At 45.6% G+C, this 24,458-nt stretch overlaps 1 protein-coding gene across 5 annotated transcripts in view; it reads left to right on the top strand.

Annotated features, from left to right (window-relative positions):
• Positions 1-24,458, top strand: part of LOC140481482 (protein O-GlcNAcase) — a 72,858-nt gene that overhangs the window by 11,681 nt on the left and 36,719 nt on the right. For 3 of the 5 annotated variants that reach the window (XM_072577743.1, XM_072577752.1, XM_072577761.1), the window contains exons 3-9: positions 850-947; positions 2,553-2,683; positions 5,079-5,250; positions 13,960-14,058; positions 17,775-18,050; positions 19,690-19,791; positions 20,447-21,045. In XM_072577743.1, the coding sequence (XP_072433844.1) occupies positions 850-947; positions 2,553-2,683; positions 5,079-5,250; positions 13,960-14,058; positions 17,775-18,050; positions 19,690-19,791; positions 20,447-21,045 (1,477 nt within the window). Of the gene's footprint in view, positions 1-849; positions 948-2,552; positions 2,684-5,078; positions 5,251-13,959; positions 14,059-17,774; positions 18,051-19,689; positions 19,792-20,446; positions 21,046-24,458 lie in introns of those variants that run through there. The other 2 variants (XM_072577780.1, XM_072577772.1) reach the window with 2 other exon arrangements.

The raw sequence follows: 24,458 nt of genomic DNA, 5'->3' as shown, positions 1-24,458 counted from the left end.
CAATTTGTCAGGATTTCTTCAGAACAGTGCAATGGGATCTTTCACATGCATTGAGACATGGAATCCCTATGCAGTGTGGAAACTGGCTATTTGGGCCATCGTGGCCACACCGCCCCTCCAAAGAGCATCTCAGCCAGACCCAACCTCCACCTTATTGGGTAGAATAGACGGGACCTCAGCTTTGTGCTTCTTCGGAAAGACAGCACCTCTAACAGCGCCGTGCTGCCTCAGCAGTGCCACTGAGAGTGCCATTGGTATCATCTCTGCCTCTTCAGTCCATGTCCCAATCCAACCAACTGAGCTTTCTGTTTTTACCCTCAGTTTCTCTTTCAGGAGATGGTTCAGTGATGGTAATGTCACTGGGCTGGTAAGAGACCCAGGCTAATGCTTTCAGGGTCATGGGTTCGAGTCTCATCAGAGCAACTTATGCAAATTAAATTAACTGATCGGAAAAATAATCTTAAATACCCAACCCCTTCATTATTCTTCTCTAGGGAAGGAAACTGCCATCCTTACCTGGTCTGCCATACAGGCGACTCCACAACAATGTAGTTGCCCGCTTAACTGCCCCCTGAATTGACCTAGTAAGCCACTCAAAGTGCAGTCAGGAAAGGGAAACAACTGTTGGCCCAGCCAGTGATGTCCACACCCCAAGAATGGATAAAAAGTAATCCTGTTCCATAGACTGAAATACTCCTCACTAGTGACTGGCGGAGATTTGAGCGTAAATCTCCGGGGTGAGAGTGCAAGAATTTGACTGTAACACCTACGGCCCTGACCACCCACAGTGACCCTCCCTCCCAGTTGTAGCAGACTGTCACTTCCCAACTTGTCTTTGTCTTATCCCAGGATGCAGCGATGGGGACTCAACGTCTACATGTACGGCCCGAAGGACGACCTGAAGCACAGGCTGTTATGGAGAGAGACGTACTCAGCAGAAGAGTCAGGTAAATAGCGAGTTTGGATGGAGGCGAGGAGATTGCTGAGCGAGCTTTTTGGGTGTGAGCTTAGTTCTAGGTGGCGACCTGTTGTGCTGTGTTGCCAGTCTGTGTTTTATTTCCTGATGCCCGAAACATCGATTCTCCTGCTCCTCAGCCGTTGCCTGACCGGCTGTGCTTTTCCAGCACCATACCCTCGGTCTGTGTTTTCTGTTCGAACCTGAGGAACTGGGCTATTCTTTCATTGTTTTCCAATGGATTTTACCTTACGTAATGCAGAGGAGGAAAGGTAGGCCATTCAGCCCATTGATTCTGCTCCACCATTCAATGAGATCATGGCTGATCTGACGATTGACTCAATTTTTTCTGCCTTCTCCACAGATGCTGCCAGACCTGCTGAGTTTCTCGAGCAATTTCTGCTTTTGTTTCTGATTTACATCATCTGCAGTTCTTTGGTGTTTTATTGCTCTGGCAGATCATTCTGTACACTCACCACCTTCTGCGTGACAAAGTTGCCCGTCAGGTCCCTTTTAAATTTTCCCCCCTCACCTTAACCCTATGCCATCTGGTGTTGGACTCCCCTACCTTGGGGAAAAGACCTTTCTTAATCCATGCCCCTGATGATTTCATAATCCTGTATAAGTTCACTCCTTAGCCTCTGGGACCCAGGAAAAACAGCCCCAGCCTATTCAGCCTCTTCCTGTACCTCAAACCCTCCAACTCTGGCAACATCCTTGTAAATCTTTTCTGAACTCTTTCAATTTAACTTGCATAGAATCCCTATTGTGTGAAAGCAGACCATTCAGCCCATCGAGTCCATACCAACCATCCTACCCAGACTATCCTATCCCTGCAAGGTTGCGTTTCCCATGGCTAATTCACTAGATACTTTGGCAATTTAGCATGGCCAATCCACCCTAGCCTGCACATCTTTGAACTGTGGGAGGAAACTGGAGCGCCCGGAGGAAACCCATGCAGACACAGGGAAAATGTGCAAACAGACCTGGAAGTGGAATTGAACCTGGGTCCCTGGGGCTGTGAGGCAGCAGTGCTAACCACTGTGCCACCCAGCCTCTTTAGTTAACCTCAGATGGTGGGTCTTCCCCTTTTGAATTTATCTCTCTAGCAGCAATTCTCAAACATCCCCTGTCACTACATCACAAGGACTGTTTGGTCTCATTCAGAGTAAGGTGGAGAGATGAAACGTTTATGAAAAGAATCCCAGAGGTTAGTACCGATGATGGAATGAAGAAAGTAGAGGTTGCTTTAGCCTGATGATAAATTTCTGTCAAAAATCACACGGCACCAGGTTATGGTCCAATGGGTTTATAGAACATGGAACAATATAGCACGCTGCAGGCCCTTCGGCCCTCAACGTTATGCTGACCTTTTATCCTATATACCTATATACCCTGCATTGTATTATCATCCATGTATGGTACAGGCTCTAAAGGGTCAAGTCAACATTTACAGATCTGATTTAAGAGTTGGTGAGCTCCTGACTTGCAAGTAACCTGTCTGCTACAGGTTTGCTCTCATTGATGTGAGTTCTGTCGAGGGGTCCTTTGTCTTCATCTCATTTTCAGTTTTCTTTTACTTATTTTCTATCGACAGTGCAGCTGAAGGCCTTGGTCTTGGCCGCCCAGGAGTGCGGGGTTGAGTTTGTGTACGCGATCTCCCCGGGACAGGACATCACCTTCTCCAGCTCGTGTGACCTGAGCTTACTGAAGCAGAAACTGAGGCAGGTAGTGTGAATCTTGATGTGTTCAGAGAGATCAGTGAGAGTTGGGTTAATGACAGGACAGACTCTAGGGGCTGTGTTCATGTTGGTCTTCTGAGAACCAGACCCTCATTCCACCCAAGCTCATGAGATGCAGTTTGCCCCACGTGGAATAAAAGGAATTGCTGTTAGACATAGCTTGCTGGTCTTTGTGACCGAAAACCAGGGATTCAAATCCCATTCTGGAGCACATAATCTGGGTTGTCAATCCAGTGCAGTACTGAGGGAGTGCTGTTCTGCTGAATTCACTATCTTTCAGATGAGGCATAAAACTAACTGGGACCCTCTCGGGTGGATGTGAGAGAACACATAGAGTTGCATGGAGTGGAGCAGGGGTGTAGTCTTGGTCAGGATTTATCCCCCAGCCAACATCATCCTGGTCAAAAATCACATGACCCCAGGTTATAAAAAATGAGTTTATGGAATATGGAACAGTCCAGCACAGTACAGGCCCTTCAGCCCTCGATGTTGTGCCAACCTTTTATCCTACTCTAAGATCAGACTAACCTACACACCCTTCATGGTATGATCATCCATGTGCCTATCCAAGACGTGCTTAAATGTCCCTAATATATCTGACTCTCCTACCACCGCTGGTAGTGCATTCCATACACCCACCACTCTCTGTGTAAAGAACATACCTCTGATTCTCCCCTAACCCTTCTTCGAATCACCTTAAAATTATGCCCCCTCATGATAACCCTGGGAAAAAAGTCTCTGGCTATCCACTCTATCTATGCCTCTCAATACCTTGTACACCCCTGTCAAATCACCTCTCATCCTTCTTAACTCCAATGAGAAAAACAACCTTTCTTCATAAGACATGCCCTCCAGTCCAGGCAGCATCCTGGTAAATCTCCTCTGCACCCTCTCTAAAGCTTCCACATCCTTCCTCGAATGAACCGACCTGAACTGAACACAATATTTCAAGTGTGGTCTAACCAGGGCTTTATAGAACTGCAGCATAACCTCGCTGCTCTTAAACTCAATCCCCCTGCTAATGAAAGCCAATACATCATACACCTTCTTAACAACTGTATCAAATTGGGTGGCAACTTTGAGGGATCTATGGGTGTGGACCCCAAGATCCATCTGTTCCTCTACACTGCCAAGAATCCTGCCTTTAACCCTGTAATCTGCATTCACTTTCAACCTTCCGAAATGAATCACTTCATGCTTTTCCAGATTGAACTCCATCTGCCCCTTCTCAGCCCAGCTCTGCATTTTGTCAATGTCTCATTGCAAGAACAGCCCTCTACAACTCCTCCAACGTGTTTGTCATCAGCAAATTTACTAACCCACCCTTCCACTTCCTCATCCACGTCATTTATAAAAATCGCAAAGAGCAGCAATCTCATAACAGATCCCTTTTTATTTGGAAACACTAGCTTTCGGAGCGCTGCGCCTTCATCAGGTGTTACTGAGAGAGGAACACCTTAGGCACAGAATTTATAAGGAAAATGGGTCATACAACTCATGAGAACAAATTGAATTGTATGACCCTTCGATCTTTTCCTTATAAAGTCTGTGTCTAATGTCTTCCTCTCTCACGAATAACTGATGAAAAGAGCAGTGCTCCGAAAGCTAGTGTTTTCAAATAACCTGGTGTCGTGTGATTTTTGACCTTGGCCAACCCAGTCCAACACTGGCACCTCTGCATCATGAAGGTCAACCTGAACAGAGAATCGAGTTGTTGATGCGTGTGGAAGCTTACTTGGGGAAAATGGACTTTCAGCAATGACATTTAAATGTGCCATGAAGCACTTTGGAATTTTAGAAGTTAGTCTTTTTTTTAAATTCAATTATGGTAGAGCATTGGTCCAACTGTAGTGGTTGTATCAACTCTGTAGCAGTTAGACAACAACAGCTTGCATTAATGTGGCACCTTTTAATGCAGAAATATCATTAAACAGATGAACCAAATTTGGATACATTAGAAAGGGTGACTTAGTCAGAGAGGTAATTTTGAAGAGTATTCTGAAAGTAAGACAGGGATTGGAGAGTATGATGAGCTAACAGACAGGGGCATGGAGTCAGGCCCTAAAGGAATTTAAACACGAGAAGGAGAGTTTTTATTGTAGGAACGAGAACATGGTGGAGATTACTGCATGTTAGAACACCCAAACAGACGTTCATGAGCTGAAACTTACCCCCTCAGTTTGGAATACAAAATGGGAGGAAGTATTGCTTTATTTATTCAGAGTCAGTCCTCACAGTCAATGATTTGATATAGAAGTGGATTGATGTTGTGGTAGTCACTAGTGCTATGGGCATTATTGCTGTTTACCACTGTTGCTCTAATTGAGAGTTTCTCACCGCTTGCCCTGCTAACCTTTCTGGCACCCTTTGCCCTCCTGCAGGTCAAAGGATTTGGGTGCATGGCCTTCGCCATCCTGTTTGATGACATCGACCACGCCATGTGCCCCACTGACAAAGAAACCTTCAGCTCATTTGCTCATGCTCAGACGTCAGTGGCCAATGAGATCTACCAGTACTTGGGGGAGCCTCCCATCTTCTTGTTCTGTCCGACTGGTACGTCATCAGGCTGCCTGTTCCCCTGGTCTAGGCAGGGGGTGCTGTGTCAAAGGTCTAGTTAGTGGTGTAGATCCAGAGACAATGGCTACTTCCAAAATACATGCACTTAGGTTATAGGTTATAGAGTTGGATGTTGCTGGGCCTGAAGGGTTTGAGCTATAGGGAGAGGCTGAATAGGCTAGGGCTATTTCCCTGGAGCATCAGAGGCTGAGGGATGGCCTCATAGAGGTTTATTGTAGGGGCATTGATAGGGTGAATAGACAAAGTTTGTTTTCTCCCAGGGTTAGGGGAGTTCAAAACTAGAGGGCATGGGTTAGAATGAGAGGGGAAAGCTTTAAAAGGGACCTAAGGAGCAACTTTTTCACGCAGAGGGTGGTGTGTATATGGAACGAGCTGCCAGAGGAAATGGTGGAGGCTGGCACAATTACAACATTCAGAAGGCATCTGGATGGGTGCATGAATAGGAAGAATTTAGCAGACATGGGCCAAGTGCTGGCAAATGGGACAAGGTTAGGTTAGGATATCAGGTCGGCATGGATGAGTTGCACCGAAAGGTCTATTTCTATGCTGTACATTTCTACTACTATGACCTGAGAGGTAACTTTTACACGCAAAGGGTGGTGCATGTATAGAACGATTTGTCAGAGGAAGTGGTGGAGGCTGGTACAATTATAACATTCAGAAGGCATCTGGATAGGTACATGAATAGGAAGTGTTTAGAGGGATATGGGTCAAATGCTGGCAAATGGGACTAGGTCAGATTGGGGTGTCCGGTCGGCATGAATGAGTTGGATTGATGCGTGCGTTTCTGTTTTTGATTGGGATTCATGAATTGGGTGATTCAGAAGAAATGTCTTTACCCAGAGAGTGATGAGAATGTGAAACTTTCTCCCACAGTATGTGGTTAAGATGAATTGTGTAGTTGTATTTAAGGAAAGCTGGATAAACACATTAGGATTTTGATGACAGGTTGGTTTGAAATAGATTGGGTGGAAGATTTTGTGGCTATAAATGCTAATATTGATCAGTTGGGCCGAATGGCCAGTTTTTGTTCTCCTTGCCCTCTTCCTATCTCTCCTCCCTTTACACAACAATGGCAACAACTTGTTTGTACATAGCACCTATGACATAGAAACAATGAAAAACAGGAGTAGACTATTCAGCCCTCAAGCCTGCTCTCTCACTCAGTATGATCATAGCTGGCCATCCAACTGTCAACAGTACCCATTTTTCACTCATTACCTTTTATCCCTTTTGCTCTAAGAACTGTATTGAACTCTTTCTTGAAAACATTCATTGTTTGGCCTCAACCACTTTCTCAGGCTCACCACCCTCTAGGTGAAGAGATTTCTCCTCATCTCAGTCCTAAATGCTCCATTCTGTATCCTTAAATTGTGTACCCTGGTTCTGGACTCCCCAGTTGTTGGGAACACCCACCTGTATAGGTCTCTATGAGATCCCCATCCCAAGCTTTTGAATTTCATTGAATATGATCGCAAATGATCCAGTCCCTATTCATATACAGACATAGAGATGTACTGCATGGAAACAGACCCTTCGGTCCAATCCATTCATGCTGACCAGATATCCCAATCCAATCTAGTCCTACCTGCCATCACCCGGGCCATATCCCTCCAAACCCTTCCTGTTCATATACTCATCCAAATGCCTCTTAAATGTTGCAATTGTACCAGCCTCCACCATTTCCTCTGACAGCTCTTTCCCTACAAGTACCACCCTCTGTGTGAATACATTGCCCCTTAGGTCTCTTTTATATCTTTCCCCTCTCACCCTAAACCTATACTGTCTAGTTCTGGACTCCCCCACCCCAGGGAAAAGACTTTGTCTATTTATCCTATCCATGCCCCTCATGATTTTATAAATCTCTATAAGGTCACCCCTCAGCCTCCGACGCTCCAGGGAAAAAAAAACAGCCTATTCAACCTCTTCCTATAGCTCAGATCCTCCAATCTTGGCAACGTCCTTGTAAATCTTTTCTGAACTCTTTCAAGTTTCACAACATCTTTCCGGTAGGAAGGAGACCAGAATTACACGCAATATTCCAACAGTGGCCTAACCAATGTCCTGTACAGCAGCAACATGACCTCCCAACTCCTGTACTCAATGCTCTGACCAATAAAGGAAAGCATACCAAATGCCTTCTTCACTATCCTATCTACCTGCGACTCCATTTTCAAGGAGTTATGAGCTATGAACCTGCACTCCAAGGTCTCTTAGTTCAGCAACACTCCCGAGGATGTTACCATTTAAGTGCTAAGGTTTGCTTTCCCAAAATGTAGCACCTCACATTTTTCTGAATTAAATTCCATCTGCCACTTCTCAGCCTATTGGCCCATTCATATGTCAACAAGGTTAAAACATTCCTAGGCAGGCACTTCATAGGACTGCTATGGGATGGAGTTTGTATCAATATCAGCACTATGGCCTTGTGGTATCATTGCTGGGCTGTTAATCCAGAGACTCTGGTAATGTTCTGGGGACCCGGGTTTGAATCTCAACACTGCAGACGATGGAATTTGAATTCAGGAATTAAGAATCTAATGACCATGAAACCATCGCCAATTGTCAGAAAAACCCATCTGGTTCACTAATGCCCTTTAGGGAAGGAAACTGCCATCCTTACCTGGTCTGGCTGACATGTGACTTCAAACCCACAGCAATGTGATTGACTCTTAACATCCCTCTAGGCAATTAGGGATGGACAATAAATGCTGGGCAAGCCAGTGACACCTTCATCTCATGAATGAATTAGAGACAAACTTGGTCACAAGTGCATGGCCAAATGGGTTTGGGAGGGAATTCAGGAGTTTACTGTACAGTCACTAACTGGGGAACCAAAAAAGCGTGGGTGTGGGGGGAAGGGGAGTGGTGGTGCAAGAGACCTGGGATTAGAAAAACTCTGATACCAAGGAGTGATGTTATGTTGGAGAATGGAACAAAGATTGGGAGAAGGATGAACCTGAAAACTGTGTTACTCCTTTCTCCCTAAGAATTCAACATGGCTGCTCCATTCAGATCTAATGGGGTCCTATTCCAGGCACTTTAATGAGGCTTTTCAATCCAGTGGGATAAACAATGGGCCTCATCAGGAGACATAGGCTAGAGTGCAAAGAGCCATTGTTGGGTCAAAACACCCCCTCGCTGGTCATACTGTGCCTTGTGGCTCTGTGTACAGTATAATTCTGGCACTGAGGGTTGTCAAAATGTTCAAAGAACTGACTTGTACTGACAACAAGAATGATGTTGACATTGTATGGGTCATAACAGGAAGGATATTAACATCATGATTAGTTTGTCAAACACATCCTCATTGTCCTCCATCCCTCACACCCAAGAAGGCACACAGTCTACAAGACAGAGTAAGGCAAACAAAAGACTTGTGGCTGAACCTGGTAAAATCTCAAATTCCTCCCCTTTACCTGAGAAGGACCCCCCCCTCCCCCCCCCCCCCCCAATCTCTTTAAACCCCTACAAACACTGGAGATTGCTACATGCCACTATTTCATGTCCCTTGAGTTGTCCCTGTTATGAATGTTTACTGCTCAAGCAGCTTTGTCTTATAGTCCGTGAGCTGGAAGACACTGATGCCCCACCCTGAGGATAGCGTTATGATACAGCGATTGAACCCCTCTGATAATTAAAATGTAACACCCAGAAAAGCTTGCCTCACCTCATCATCTGATAAAATGTGAGTGACTGAGAACTCCTAATTTCCACTATTTAAAGAAACATAACAATTTATTTTCCTAACTCTAATAGTGAGCACTAAACAAAAACTATTCACTAATACAAGCCCCGTTTTCTTAACTACTTACAATCTGACCCCAACTCTCTAAAAATGTAATTCCAATAACAGACTTATTAATGTTCAGAATGTTGACTCTCCTGCTCCTCAGATGCTACCTGACCGGCTGTGCTTTTCCAGCGCCACACTTTTTGACTCTGATCTCCAGCATCTGCAGTCCTCACTTTCTCTTTATTAAACATTACATTAACTTCATCTCAAGTCCACACAGTCTCTGTCTTCTCTGCTTTCTTCAGTCTTCCTGATCTCCCTGGCTCTACGTTTTACTGCAAATATGTTTTACATGAAAAGGTAATTTTTTGATAGAGAGTGACTTCTGATGTTAGATTGACAGTTAGCTCTCACACTGTGGTAGTTATTTTCTTGATTGGCGGCAGTTGCTTTCTGACCAAATTTTCGAAGTTCCCTGGTTTTATACCCCACAACATCGTTCTCTGTCATTGGTCTAATGTTGTCAAAACAGTAAATTCAAACTCAATTGGGTTTGAGTATCCTGGGCATAATTTAAACAAACTGGTTATATTTGAACTGTTGTCAAAACAGCAACCAAAACTCAGGCATCCATTTCACAGCCTAATGTTACATGTATCTATTTGGAACAGCCCATCTCCCAGCCTTTTCATTCAGGCAGCTGAGCCTGAATTTCAAGCTTACTTCAATATTAAGAAAACACTTCCTATTTTAAAGTGAACATGCATGCTGTTGATTTAGTAACAATAGTGTTACCTGATGGGGGTCACTGGTCAAGGGATGGAGGGTGTGTGCAAGTGAGGAAGATAAGGGAACACAGTGAGCAGGACCCATAACCTCAGTTATCGATTGGATTTGAGACTCTTTCTCCTTGTTTGGACAAGAGCTACAGAGTGGATCAACTGACTGGCCATGGCCCCATGGTACAGGAAACCATTCAACTGGAAGTTGGCAACCAAAAAGAAATGGAATAGTAGATGGGGAGAGTATAGTGAGGAGGATTGATATTGTTCTGTGCAGTAAAGAGTGAGAGTTCTGACTGCTGTGTACACAGGGCCAGGGTCTGGGATATCTCATCAAGGCCAGAGATGATCTTGCAGCAGGAGGGGTCAGATCCACTCGTCACGCTCCAGGTGGATCCCAGTGACATAGGCAGAACTTGGAAAGTGGAGAATAGGCATCAAACCAACAAGCAGCACCCTAAAGGTAGTCAATTCAGGTTTATTCCTTAAGCAGGTGACGCAGAGTAAATTAGGCAAGAGAAATGAAGACATGGCTCAAAGACTGGAGCAAGGGATTCCAGTTTAGGGCCACAAAGGCCAAGGGGGAAATGGGAATAAAACATGGGGTTAGTCTACATCTTGATCATTCTGAGTCGTAGAGTCATACAGCACAGAAACAGACCCTTTGCTCCAACTCACCTATGCCGACTATGTACCCAAACTAAGCAAGTCCCATTTGCCTGTGTTTGGACCAGATCCCTCTAAACCCTCCCTTTTCATGTATCCGTCTAAATGTCTTTTAAATAACTGTACTGGCATCAAACTGCAATTCTGGTCTCCTTCCTATCGGAAAGATGTTGTCAAACTTGAAAGGGCTCAGAAACTATTTACAAGGATGTTGCCAGGGTTGGAGGGTTTGGGCTATGGGGAGAGGTTGAATAGGCTGGGGCTGTTTTCCCTGGAGCATCAGAAGCTGAGGGGTGACCTTACAGAGGTTTATAAAATCATGAGGGGCTTGGATAGGGTAAATAGACACAGTCTTTTCCCTGGGTTGGAGAGTCTAGAACTAGAAGACATAGGTTTAGGGTGAGAGGGGAAAGATATAAAAGGGACTGAAGGGGTAACCTTTTCATGCAGAAGGTGGTGCGTGTATGGAATGAGCTGCCAGAGGAAGTGGTGGAGGCTGGTACAATTGCAACATTTAAAAGGCATCTGGATGGATATATGAATAGAAAGGGTTTGGAAGGATATGGGCCAGGTGCTGGCAAATGGGACTCGACTAGGTTGGGATATCTGGTCAGCATGGAAGAGTTGGGCTGAAAGGCCTCTTTCCATGCTGTACGTCTCTATGACTCCATAGCTTCCTCTGGCAGTTCATTCCAAAGGAGAGGTGATGGCCTAGTGGTATCATCACTGGACTGTTAACCAAGAGATCCAGGTAGTGTTCTGGGGACCTGGGTTCAAATCCCACTTCGGCAGATGGTGAACTTTGAATTCAGTAAAAATCTGGAATAGAGTGTTTAAGGATGATGATGATGAATCTATTGTTGATTATTGGAAAAACATGTCTGCTTCATTAATGACCTTTTAGTGAAGGAAATTGCCATCCTTAGCTGGTCTGTCCTCCATGTGACTTCAGACCCACAGCACTGTGATTGACACATAACTGCCCTCTGGGATGGATAATAAATGCTGGCCCAGCCAGAGACGCCCTCATCTGTGAATGAGTTATCAATAAAAACATCCTCTGTGTGAAAACGTTGCTGCTCAGGTCCCTTTCAAATCTTTCTCCTCTCACCTTAAAACTTTGCCCCCTAGTTTCACCCACTCTGGGGAAAAATAGGGTGATTCGTCTTAGATTCACTACAGTGTGGAAACAGGCCATTTGGCCCAACAAGTCCACACAGATCGTCCAAAGAGTAACCCACCCCCTTTTAACATTATGGGTAATTTAACATGGCCAATTCACCTAACTTGCACAATTTTGGATTGTGGAAGGAAACCCATGTAGACACAGGGAGAATGTGCATACTCCACACAGAGAGCCGCCTGAGGTTGGAATCAAACTGAGGTCCCTGGCGCTGTGAGGCAGCTGTGCTAACCACTGAGCCATTGTGCCACCACAATCTATGCTCCTCACAATTTTGTAAATGCCTATAAGGTCACCCCTCAACTTCCTACACTCCAGTGAAAATGTCTCAACCTATCCAGCCTCTCCTTATAATTCAAACCCTCCATTCCTGGCCATGTCCTGGTAAATCTTTTCTGAACTGCTACCAATTTATTAATATCTTTCCTATAACAGGGCATCAAGAACTGTACAGAGTACTCACCAACATCCTGGACAACTGCATGCTTACTTTCAGTGACTGATTTACAAGGATACCCAGGTCTCGTTTCATCTCCCTCTTTCCCAAGTTATTGATAATTGAGATAACTGCTATCCTATTTTTGCTACCAAAGTGGGTAACCTCACATTTATCCACATTATTCGGGGTGGCATGATGGCCTAGTGGTTAGCCCTGCTGTCTCACAGCACCAGGGACCCAGGTTTGATTCCGGCCTCGGGTGACTGTTTGTGTGGAGTTTGCACGTTCTCCCCGTGTCTGAGTGGGTTTCCTCCAGATGCTCCGGTATCCTCCCACAGTCCAAAGATGTGCAGGTCAGGGGAATTGGCCATGCTAAATTGTCCATAGTGTTAGGTGCATTAGTCAGAGGGAAATGGGTCTGGGTGGGTTACTCTTTGAAGGAGCGATGTGGACTTGTTGGGCCGAAGGGCCTGTTTCCACACTGTAGGGAAACTAATCTTGTACTTCATGTGCCCACACACAGCTTGTCCAAATCACCCTGCTGTATCTTCCTCACAGCTCAGCTAGCTCTGTGTTGTCTGCAAGCCTGGAGGTATTACATCAGGGGTAGGCAATGGCCTGGTGATATTATTAATCCAGAAAGTCAGCTAATGTTCTGCAGACCCAATGTTTGAATCCTGCCGCGGCAGATAGTGGAATTTGAATTTGATAAAGAATCTGGAGTTAAGAGTCTAATGGTGACAATAAAACCATTCTCAATTATCGGAAAAACACATGATTAGATTAGATTCCTACAGTGTGGAAACAGGCCCTTCGGCCCAACAAGTCCACACTGACCCTCTGAAGAGCAACCCACCCAGACCCATTCCCCTACATTTACCCCTGAGTAATGCACCTAACACTATGGGCAATTTAACGTGGCCAGTTCACCACCTAACCTGCACATCTTTGGACTGTGGGAGGAAACCGGAGCACCTGGAAGAAACCCACGCAGACACTGGGAGAGTATGCAAACTCCACACAGACAGTTGCCCGAGGCATCTTGTTCACTCATGTCCTTCAGAGCTGAAAATGTGTTGCTGGAAAAGTGCAGCAGGTCAGGCAGCATCCAAGGAGCAGGAGAATCGACGTTTCGGGAATGAGCCCTTCTTCAGGAATGCCCGAAGAGTCAATTCTCCTGCTCCTTGGATGCTGCCTGATCTGCTGTGTTTTTCCAGCAACACGTTTTCCCAGATCTGATCAGAATCAACACACTTAGTTTAAAATTGGTAGTTAACTGTCAGTTGTCATTAATTAGTGCAAGCTCCTTGGCAATGCTTCCACAATCAGTGTCCTTTTATCGACCAATCACCACTATTGTTGCATGTAATAGAAATATTTTCTCTCCTTCCCCCCAACTTGAATTGGTATTCTTGTAAAGTGTCCTGATGAGTGCAAGACAGAAAGCTTCAACAAAATGTCTTTCTTTCAGCAATACTCCAGTTCAAAAATATACACGTAGCAGACACACATCACTCACTTGCAGCGCGCATGTGCGTGTATACACACACACACACAAAAACACAAAACCTCTCCCTCTCTCCCCCTCACCCCAGAAGCCCCTCTCTAACTAGCTAATCTGAATGAAACAATGCGCAAACTCATTTCCTGATTTTAGATTTTAGCCAAGAATGCCCCTCCCCCCAGACCCCACCTAAACCTGTGCTTTCCCTATAGCCACAGGCAGAACCTCAGGTGTTACGTTTCTATGATTGCTGTGATTCTAATGGAAACAGCCTCCTTTTGATATTGCTTGTTTGGTAATCATTCCTAAAATGCACTTGCCAGAAAGAACAAGTGAACCTCTTCTGCCTCCTCTGTGTCTCTGATTGTGTTTCAGAATACTGCAGCTCCCTGTGCTATCCCAGCCTCAGCAAGTCCTACTACCTGAAGGTCATAGGGAACGAGCTTCAGCCTGGCATCGGCATCATCTGGACAGGTACGAGGCAGACACTGCTCCAACTCTGCACTGAGATGTTCTGATAGCTTTGCTCTAACCTGCCTTGTCAGACGTTTTCACATAATTCCATCGGCATTTGGGCAGCTTTGGCAAGGTCACATTTAATAACTGCTGTCGGTTGATCTCGGGGTTTAAGTATCGACCATGTGCCAGTAAGGTAAAGGCTAGGTGAGGGTGAAAACTTACTTTCTCCAAAGGAAGGAAGGAACTAGCATTCATTTTGACCCGTGCACCACCTCAGGGTTTCCAAATGCAGTGCAAGGCAATGAACTGTTTGAGAAGCTGCTTGGTGAGTGAGCACTTGAATGCGGCTGAATCAAGAAACGTGTTGCTGAATCTTCTCACCTTGCACTCATCAGGACAGAATGCAAGAATGCCAAACTGCAAAGAGCCACGATAATTTATCCTGCAGAGCAAATGATGCTGCTTTATAGGCATGTTAACATTGATTAGTTGAGAGATTGTCATTACAGAATGCAAATATGCGGCATGGTGGTTAGCACTGCCAAGGACCCGGGTTCGATTCCAGCTTCGGGTGATTGTCCGTGTGGAGTTTGTACATTCTCCCAGTGTCTGTGTGGGTTTCCTTCGGGTGCGCCGGTTTCCTCCCACAGTCCAAAAGATGTTCAGGTTAGGTGAATTGGCCAGGCTAAATTGCCCTTAGTGTCTAGAAAGGTGCAGGATTAGCCATGGCAAATGCAGGGATAGGGTAGGTGGGTCTGGGTGGGATGGTTTTCAGAGGGTGGGTGTGGACTCAATGGGCTGAATGGCCTGCTTCCACACTATAACAATTCTGTGAAAGGGTCGCCAATGTCTAACTTTGCACATCACAACTATTGCTGAAATGGTTTTTGTGATGGCTTCATGTGGCCCAGCCATAAGCACTGGAATTCCTCTTAAACTCTACACTCATCTCCTCCTTTTAAGACACTCCTTAAAACCTACACCCTCAACTAAGAATTTGGTCACTTGTTGTCACATCTCCTTCCTCAGTTTAGTGATCTGAATGATCCATCACCATAACCCTTGACCCCCTTACTAATCAAGAACCTATCCATCTCCACTCAATGACTTGCCTTCCATAGCCCTGTGTGGCAATGACTTCCACAGATTCATCACACTCTCTGTAAGAAATTCTTCCTCATCTCGGTTCTTCACTATGCCCTCTAGTCTGTCCTACGAGTGGAAACATCTTCTTGACTTCCAGTCTATTCAGGCTTCTCAGTATTCTGGAAGTTTCAATGAGATCCCTCCTCATCCTTGTGAACCTCATCAAATACAGAGCCCGAGTCCTCAACTGCCCCTGATATGACGAGCCCTTCATCTCTGGGATCATTCTTATAAACCTCCTCTGGAGTCCCCTCACCAGCACATCCTTCCTTAGCTACAGGTCCAAAACTGCTCGCAATATTCCAAATGCGGTCTGACCAGAGCCTTGTACAGCCTCAGCATTCATCTCTGCTCCTGTATTCTAGCCCTCTTAAAATAAATGCTAATGTTACATTTACCTTCCTAACTGCCAACTGAACCTGTATGTTAACCTTAAGAGAATCCTGAACTAGAATTCCCGAGTCCCTTTATGCTTTAGACTTCCAAGGCCATTGTCTGTTTAGAAAATGGTCTATGTCTCTATTCTTTCTACCAAAGTGTGGAACCTCACATTTACCCATTTTTTATTTCTTCTGGAACTTCATTCCCACTCGCCTGGCCTGTGCAAGTCCTTCTGTCCCCGTTTCCTCAACACTACCTGTCCCTCCACCTATCTTTGCTATGTTTGTGGATGACACAACAATGCCCTCAGTTCCTTCATCCAGATCATTAGTGGAAAACATGAATAGCGGTGGTCCCAACACTAACCCCTGTCACTGGTTGCCATCCTGAAAAATGCCTTCTGCCAGTCAGCTAGCCCTCTATCCGTGCCAACTTGTCCCTGACACTATTGGCTCTTCTCTAATTTAGCAGCTTCTTGTGCAGCTCCTTCGAAATTCAAATAGCCCATGTCCACTAGCTCTCCTTTGTCTAACTTGCTCAGTGCCTCCTCAAAGAATTATAACAGGTTTGTCAAGCATGACCTCCTTTTGACAAAGCCATGCTGACTCAGCCCTATTTTACCATGCACTTCTAAGCACTCTGCAATCTCATCCTAATGGACTTAACTCCTGAGACAACCGAGGGCAGACTAATCGCCAATGGTTACCTGTCTTTTGCCTCTCTCTCTCTTCTTAGCCACTTTCCAGTCCTTTGTCACCTTCCATGAAAGATCACCATCAATGCTTCTACACTCTCCTCAGCTATCTCCTGCAGAACTCTGGGCTGTAGTCCATCCAATCCGAGTGATTTATCCACCTTCAGACCTTTCAGCTTCTTCAACACCTTCTCCTTTAGTGATAGCCATTACAGTCACCTCCTGACTTTGGAAGTCTGGTATGCTTCTACTGTGAAAACTGATATAAAATACCTATTCAATTCCTCTGCCATTTCTTTGTTCCCCATTACTACTTCTCCAGCCTCATTTTCAAGCAGTCCAATATCTACTTTTGCCTCTCTCTTACCTTCTATATATCTAAAATAACTCTTGCAATCTTCTTTTGTATTACTAACTAGTTTACCCTTATATTTCATCTTATTGCTATTTTTTAGTTATCCTCTGCTGGTTTTTAAAGGCTTCCCAATTCCCTAGCTTCCCACTAATCTTCACCACATTGTTTTTTTTTCTTTTTTATGCTATCCCGATCTTCCCTTGTCAGCCGTCATTGCCCTATTCTTTCCTTAGTGTTTCTTATTCCTTGGGATGAATTTCTGCTGTGCCTCCTGAATTACCCCCAGAAACTCCTGCCATTACTGCTCCATCTTCTTCCCTGGTAGACTCCCTTTCCAATCAACTCTGGCCAGCTGCTCCCCCACGTCATCGTAATTACCTTTGCTCAAATGTAATGCCATCTGATTCCAGCTTCTCCCGCTCTAACCGTAGGGTAAATTCTATCATATTATGATCACTGTCCCCTAGCGGTTCCTTGCCTTAAGCTCCCTAATCAAGTCTACATCATTTCCCATCACCAAATCCAGAATTGACTGTCCCTTAGTGGGCTCTATCATAAGCTGCTCCAAAAACCCAACTCACAGTCATTTTGCAAATTCCTTTTCTTGCGATCTGCTGCCAACCTGAATTTACCTGTATATTGAAGTCTCCCGTGATTATTGTAATAGTGCCTCTCCCACATGCCTTTTCTATTCCCGATTTAATTTCTTCCCCACATCCTGTCTACTGCTCGGAGGCCTGACATATAGGGCCTTTTCTCCTTTGCAGTTCCTGAACTCTATGCATCCAGATTCTACACTTTCTGATTCTATTCACCTCTTGTTATCGACTTAATTTCATTTATTACTGACAAAGTGATCCCATCCCCTCTGCCTGTGCTTTCAATAGGACCCTTGGATAGTTAGTACCTGGCCTGGCCTGGATCACACATCTTGTCCAGTGGTGCTTTCGTATTCTCTGGTGTTTATACTCGAATGCCGTTCTGGTTCCTATCCACATAAAGGCTGCTGTTGATTGTGGAGCCTGATCCTTTTGGGTGGCAGAAGCTCTCCTGAAGAGGAAGGTGTGGCGCTTGGGCATCTTACCAAGGGGCAAAAAAAGAACTACCCCGAAGTGAACTAAATGAATGTTGTCTTCATTCATCTGCATGTTTTAGGGTCCACTGTTATCTCCAAAGAGATCACTCCTGAATCGGTGGAGGAGGTTCAAGTGGTCATCAAGCGCCGGCCACTGATATGGGACAACCTTCATGCCAATGACTATGCCCAGAGACGTGTCTTCCTCGGTCCCTACAAAGGCCGTGCCTCTAGCCTGGTCTCCAAGCTGCATGGTATGCTGCTCAATCCCAACTGTGAGCTGGAGGCCAATTACCTCCCCATCCACACCCTGGCCACCTGGTATAGGTGTGGCCTCAGAGCAACACAATCGGATGGTACGTGGCAATAGGTCTGGCCGACAGACCAGGGTTAGACCTGGCCTCCACTTCAGCTGGGGGCTGAAGGAGAAGGTGGGAGTTGGGTGGATGTTAAGACACTGGTTTGGAGAGCTACGGTTTGGGGAATGTGCTGGGATTAGGAACTGGAAAGTTGGGATAGTTTGGGAGGGGCTGGAGTTTCAGTGGGTTTGACGGTTTGAGCTATTTTGGATTTTTGGGATTAGCGTGGTTTTGGAGGGAGTTGATTGGAACGTGCTTGAAGGAATTGGGTTGGGGGTATCTGGCTTTGGGAGATTAGTGGGGGGGGGGGCTGTGTTTGGGGAATATCAGAGAATGTGTGGATTTGGGGAGATGCAGTAGTTTGTGTTTAAAGCAGTTAGGATTGGAGTGGGTTATCAGGAAGAGCCCTGGATGAGTTGTGGGAGTCAGGGTAGAATTTAGGGATGGGTTTGGGTTTGTGGCAGGGCCTGTGGGTAGAGATGAGGGCGGTTTGGGATATGTCCAATTGGAATGGAATGAGAGAAATTCCCGGTCGGCCTCCATCACTTCCATCTGGTTGGAAGTTTCCAATCTCAGGGGGTGTTTCAGTAATTGTTGCCCTTCTTCAAAAAATGACTGGTTTGGTAGCAACTGAGTAACATGTGAAGCCATGTCAGAGGGCATTTAGGAGCCCCCCCCCTGCCCCCACCGCCAATTGGTGAGGGAGTGGGATCACAGAGATCTAGACTAGGTAAAGCTAGCAGATCCCCATCTATAAAGGATCAGGTGAACCAAGTAGGAATTTCCAACAAGCCGCCACCTTCACCTCTTTCGGGGGGTGGTGGCCTAATGGTATTATCACTGGGCTGTTAATCCAGAGACCCAGATAATGTTCTGGGGATCCAGGTTCAAATCCTGCCATGGCAGATGGTGGAATTTGAACTCAATCAAAAAAAAATCTGGAATTAACATTTTAGTGATGACTACAAATCTATTGTTGATCATTGGAAAAACCCATCTGGTTCACTAATGTCCTTTCAGGAAGGAAAATGCCATCCTTACCTGGTCTGGCCCACATGTAACTTCAGACCCACAGCAATGTCTGAGCAATTAGGGATGGGCAATAATTGCTGGCCTAGCCAGCAATGCCCTCGTCCTATGAATCAATAAAGAAGAAAATACTTTACACTGACATCTAATCTTCATTTTTCCGTCACCTTGAACCAAAACTAAATTATTTAATTGAGATTCAAACTTATGTTCTGTGGATTGGTAGTCTAAACACCTACTGTACATGGGATGAATAAAGGAATTCTCCAATCGTCAACCATGATGGACTCCCACGAGATGGGATGGTCTTCATCTGAACCATGCTGGGACCAGAGTCCTAGCGAATCGCATAACTAGGGCTGTACATGGGGCTTTAAACTAAATGGGGGGCTCAGTTATGGGGGAATTATTGGGATCAATTCCAAATTTCCAACTCCCCATTCCCTGGATTTTTGTTTAATTTCGCGGAGGAGTTTGGGGGATGAGGAGGTAAGGGATGGGGTGTTTGAGGGACAGGGCGTTTGTGGAATGGAAGGTTTCCATGCTACAGCTGGGAAAGGGTGGGATATTCCAACAAAGCAATTCACTGCAGTTAATTCCATTGCAGGTGGTGAGAAGGGCTCTGAGTCATGCCAGTACTGCCCCAACGAAGCCCTGAACTTGGCACTGGCTGACTGGGTAAAGGATGTGAACAGACCTCTGTGCCCAAGTGAGTGAGTATGTGTGTGTTTTTGGAAGCTTCAGGCCGTTTTGCTCAGAGTTTACGAGGTATTGTGGGGAAACAGGTAGGGTGGGTGGAGAGGAGCTGTCTCTTGGTTAAACGAGGGACAGGCTCCAAATACTAGGTCCAGCAATTTCAGGAGTGAAATTTGGCAGTCTGTGCTTGCACACTCACAGGGCCATACAAAGGTCCAACAAGGTTTAATTTAACAGAAGGACAAGGAGCAGAGATAATGAATTGGAAAAGGGCCAATGTCAGTGGGTGAGGACAGATTTGTCCCACGAATAAAACTCCGCAGGAAATTCTGTAATCGATTGATGGGTGGTCTTTTAAAGAGGAGGCTAGTTCACTCCAGCCTGTGGTTGGGCAAGCAAAAGCAGAGCTGTCTGGATGATGAGACAGTGAGATAGAGAGGACGGTGAACCAGAAAATGTGTGCATGTAGAAGACTCATAATGTAAGGGCAAATCAAAGCTGACCGTCAGAAATCCAGAGTGGGTGTGGAAGACGAGGCAAAGAGAGGTTATGTGGAAAGCTAACATGAGAAAGGTATCAAATGGTTGGTTTTCAATTTGGGATCACAAACCCAGATTCCAATGGGAAGGACGGTGGGACTAACTTCCTTGAATCGGTCTTTCCCACAGGTAGGCAGCTGCTTAAGGAGGCAAAAGAAGGACAGGCCAGGAGCAAACCTCATGACGTGGTTAGTCAGAATGGGGACGTTGAACCGAAGACTGAGAAGCCAAGTACAAGCGAGAGTGACTTACTTCCCCAGGGCAGCTCAGCGAAAGAGTTGGAGATGGACAAAGCCAAAGAGTCATTGGTTGAGGAGACCCACAAGGCTCCGAAGATGGATGTTGGCCAACCAGCGGTAAAAAGTGAGAAGACTTCACCCTTTGGGCCAAGGGATTCTTTGAACGATAGCACTAACAAACTGAGAGATCAGTCAACGGGAACTGGTGACATTGACTATCAGAAATCTTCGGATGGGCCCCTTCCTCATGCTGAGGTTCAGGGGGTGACAGAGCAGGACAGGGTCGAGGGCAAGGGCCCTCTTTCTCCCCAGGGAAGGGCACCACTCCTCGCGGGCACCTTGACCCTGGCCAATCTGCAGCTGATGGTGGACCTCTTTTACCTGCCCTATGAACATGGAGAGGAGACAGCTGGCCTCCTCCGGGAGTTCCACTGGCTCAAGGCCAACAGTGACTTTGTTAGTGCAAACGCCAAGATGGAGCTGAAGAAGGTGAGTGAGTGAACGTGAAGGCTGGGGCTGGAGTGGCGAGCACCATTAAGGTGCACAGAGAGAAGCTTAGAACACAGAGGGTTTATGGGACATTGGCACCAGTACTCGGGAAGATGGGAACTGTTCCAATGGGATGGTCTTCATCTGAACCATGCTGGGACCAAGGTCCTAGCGAATCACATAACTAGGGCTGTACATGGGGTTTTAAACTAAATGGGGGGGTTAGTTATAGAAGAAATTGAAAAACTGAATTAAAGGAGGAGGTAAGAGTGCAGAACTCAGGAGAGGTTATTAAAATCCCCAGCACAGACACAAATAGGACAGAGTGAATGGGAAGGGTTTGCAACCGAGCTTCAAGCACACTGGACAACCGAATGACAATAAGGAGAGGGACAGTTAATACAGGACTTGAAGGTGTTATACCTGAATACATGTAGTAGAAGGTAAATGAGCTTGTGGCACGGATCAAAATTGGCAAGTATGACGTGGCTGGCATCATGGAGACATGACTGCAACTCTCTTTACGCAGAAAGTTGTGAATACATGGAATGTATTGCCAGCAATGGTGGTGGAAGCAGAGTCATTAGGGACATTTAAGCGACTGCTGGACATGCACATGGATAGCAGTGAATTGAGGGAGCTCGTAGGTTAGGTTATTTTATTTTACATTAGGACTAATCCTCGGCACAACATCGTGAGCCAAAGGGCCTGTTCTGTGCTGTACTTTCTATGTTCTATGAATCAGGACTGGGAGCTGAATATTCAAGGATATGTACCCTACCTAACAGATCGGCAGGTGGGCAGAGGGGGTGGGGCTTCCTGATGAAGGGCTTTTGCCCAAAACGTCGATTTTCTTGCTCCTCAGATGCTGCCTGACCTGCTGTGCTTTTCCAGCACCACTCTGATCTAAACTCTGGTTTCCAGCATCTACAGTCCTCACTTTTGCCTAGAGGGGGTGGGGTTGCCTTATGAAATAAGAGATAAAATTAAATCAATAGCAAGAAATGAAGTAGGGACAGTTGGTGTAGAATCTGTGTGGGTAGAATTGAGGAATCGCAAAGGTTAAAAAACCATAGTTGGAGTTGTGTACAGGCCTGAGGAGCTGGGACACAAGATACACCAGGAGATAGAAAAGATGTGTAGGAAAGGCAAAGTTACAGTGATCATGGGGGATTTCAATATATGGGTGCTTTGGGAAACTCAGGTTGGTAGTGGATTGCAAGAAAAGGAATTTGTGGAATGTTTATGAGATGGCTTTTTGGAGCAACTTGTGGTGGAGATCACTAAGGAACAGGCAATACTGGATTTAGTCTTGTGCAATGAGGCAGACTTGATACGGGAGCTTAAGGTGAAGGAACCCTCAGGAGGCAGTGATCATAATATGTTTGAATTTACTCTGCAATTTGAGAGGGAGAAGTTAGAATCAACAGTATTACAGCTGAATAAAGGCAACTACAGAGGCATGAGGGAGAGGCTGGCTAGAATTAACTGTGAGAGAAGTCAAGCAGGAAAGACAGTGGAACAGCAATGGCAGGAGTTTCTGGGAGTAATTCAGGAGACACAGCAGAGATTCACCCTGAGGAAAAAGAAGCATGGTACAGGGAGGATGAGGCAACCACAGCTGACTAGGGAAGTCAGGGATAGCACAAAGGCAAAAGAGAAAGTATATAATGTGCCAAAGGGCAGTGGGAAACCAGGATTGGGAAGCTTACACAGACCAACAGACGGCAACAAAATAAGAAATAAGGAGGGAGAAAAAAAAATATGAGGGTAAGCTAGCCAGTAATGTAAAGGAAGATTGTAAGAGTTTATAAAGGGCAAAAGTGGACATTGGGCCGCTGGAAAATGATGCTGGAGAGATAGTAGTGGGGAACAAGGAAATGGCTGAGGAACTGAATAATTACTTTGTGTCAGTCTTCACAGTGGAAGACACGAGTAATATCCCAAAAATGTAGGAGAGTGGGCGGTGCAGTGGTGCAGAGCTGGGTATGGTAGCCATCACTAAGGAGAAGGTGCTAGAAAAATTGAATGGCCTGAAGGTGGATAAATCACCTGGACCAGATGGACTACATCCTGGAGTTCTAAGGGAGGTAGCTGAAGAGATAGTGGAGGTGTTAGTGTGATCTTTCAGGAATCAGGGAGAGTCCCAGAGGACTGGAAAATCACTAACATGATACCCCTGTTTAAAAAGTGAGTAAGGCAAAAGACAGGACATTATAGACGGATTAGCTGAACCTTGGTTGTGGAATCCATTGTGAAGGATGAGATTTCTGAATACTTGGAAGTGTATGGTAAAATAGGGCAAAGTCAGCATGGTTTCATCAAGGGGAAGTCATGCCTGACAAATCTGTTAGAATTCTTTGAGGAAGTAATGAGCAGGTTAGACCAAAGAGAGCCTATGGATGTTATCTACCTGGACTTTGACAAGGTGCCACACAGGAGGCTACTAAGTAAGGTAAGGGCCCATGGTGTCAGAGGCAAGATGCTAGCATGGATGGAAGCTTGGCTGTCTGGCAGGAAGCAGAGTGGGGATAAAAGGGTCCTTCTCAGGATGGCAGTTGGGTAACAAGTGGTGTTCCACAAGGCTCAGTGTTGGGACCACAATTTTTCACTCTATACATTTAATGCTCTGGATGAAGGAACTGAGGGCATTCTGGCTAAGTTTGCAGATGATACAGAGATAGATAGAGGGACAGGTAGTATTGAGGAGGCAGGGAGGCTGCAGAAGGATTTGGACAGGTTAGGAGTGCAGGCAAAGGAGAGCCGATGGAGTACAATGTGGGAAAGTGTGAGGTCATGCGCTTTGGTAGGAAGAATAGAGGCATGGGCTAGTTTCTAAATGGGGAGAAAATTCAGAAGTCTGAAGTGCAAAGGGACTTGGGAGTTCAAGTCCAGGATATTCTCAAGGTAAACTTGCAGGTTGAGTCAGTAGTTAGGAAAGCACATGCAATCATGGTATTTATTTTGACAGGACTTGAATATAAAAACAGGGATGTACTTCTATGGCTCTATAAGGCTGTGGTCAGACCACATTTGGAGTATTGTGTGCAGTTTTGGGCCCCATATCTCAGGACGGATGTACTAGCCCTGGAGTGTGTTCAGAGGAGTTCACGAGAATGGTCCCAGGAATGAACAGCTTAACACACAAGGAATGTGTGAGGACTCTAGGTTTATACTAGATGGAGTTTAGCAGGATGAGGGGGGATCTAATTGAAACTGACAGAATACTGAGTGGCCTGGATAGATTAGATGTTGGGAAGATGTTTCCATTGGTAGGAGAGACCAGGACCCGAGGGTATAGCATTAGAGGAAAAGGAAGACCTTTTAGAATGGAGATAAAGAGAAACTTCTTCAGCCAGAAAGTGGGGTATCTATGGAATTCACTGCCACAGAACATTGTAGAGGCCAGGTCA

Source organism: Chiloscyllium punctatum, chromosome 1 (assembly GCF_047496795.1).
Source record: "Chiloscyllium punctatum isolate Juve2018m chromosome 1, sChiPun1.3, whole genome shotgun sequence".
NCBI lineage: Eukaryota > Metazoa > Chordata > Chondrichthyes > Orectolobiformes > Hemiscylliidae > Chiloscyllium > Chiloscyllium punctatum.
The sequence above is the reverse complement of the archived record's forward strand: the minus strand, read 5'-3'. Positions and strand labels throughout refer to the sequence as shown.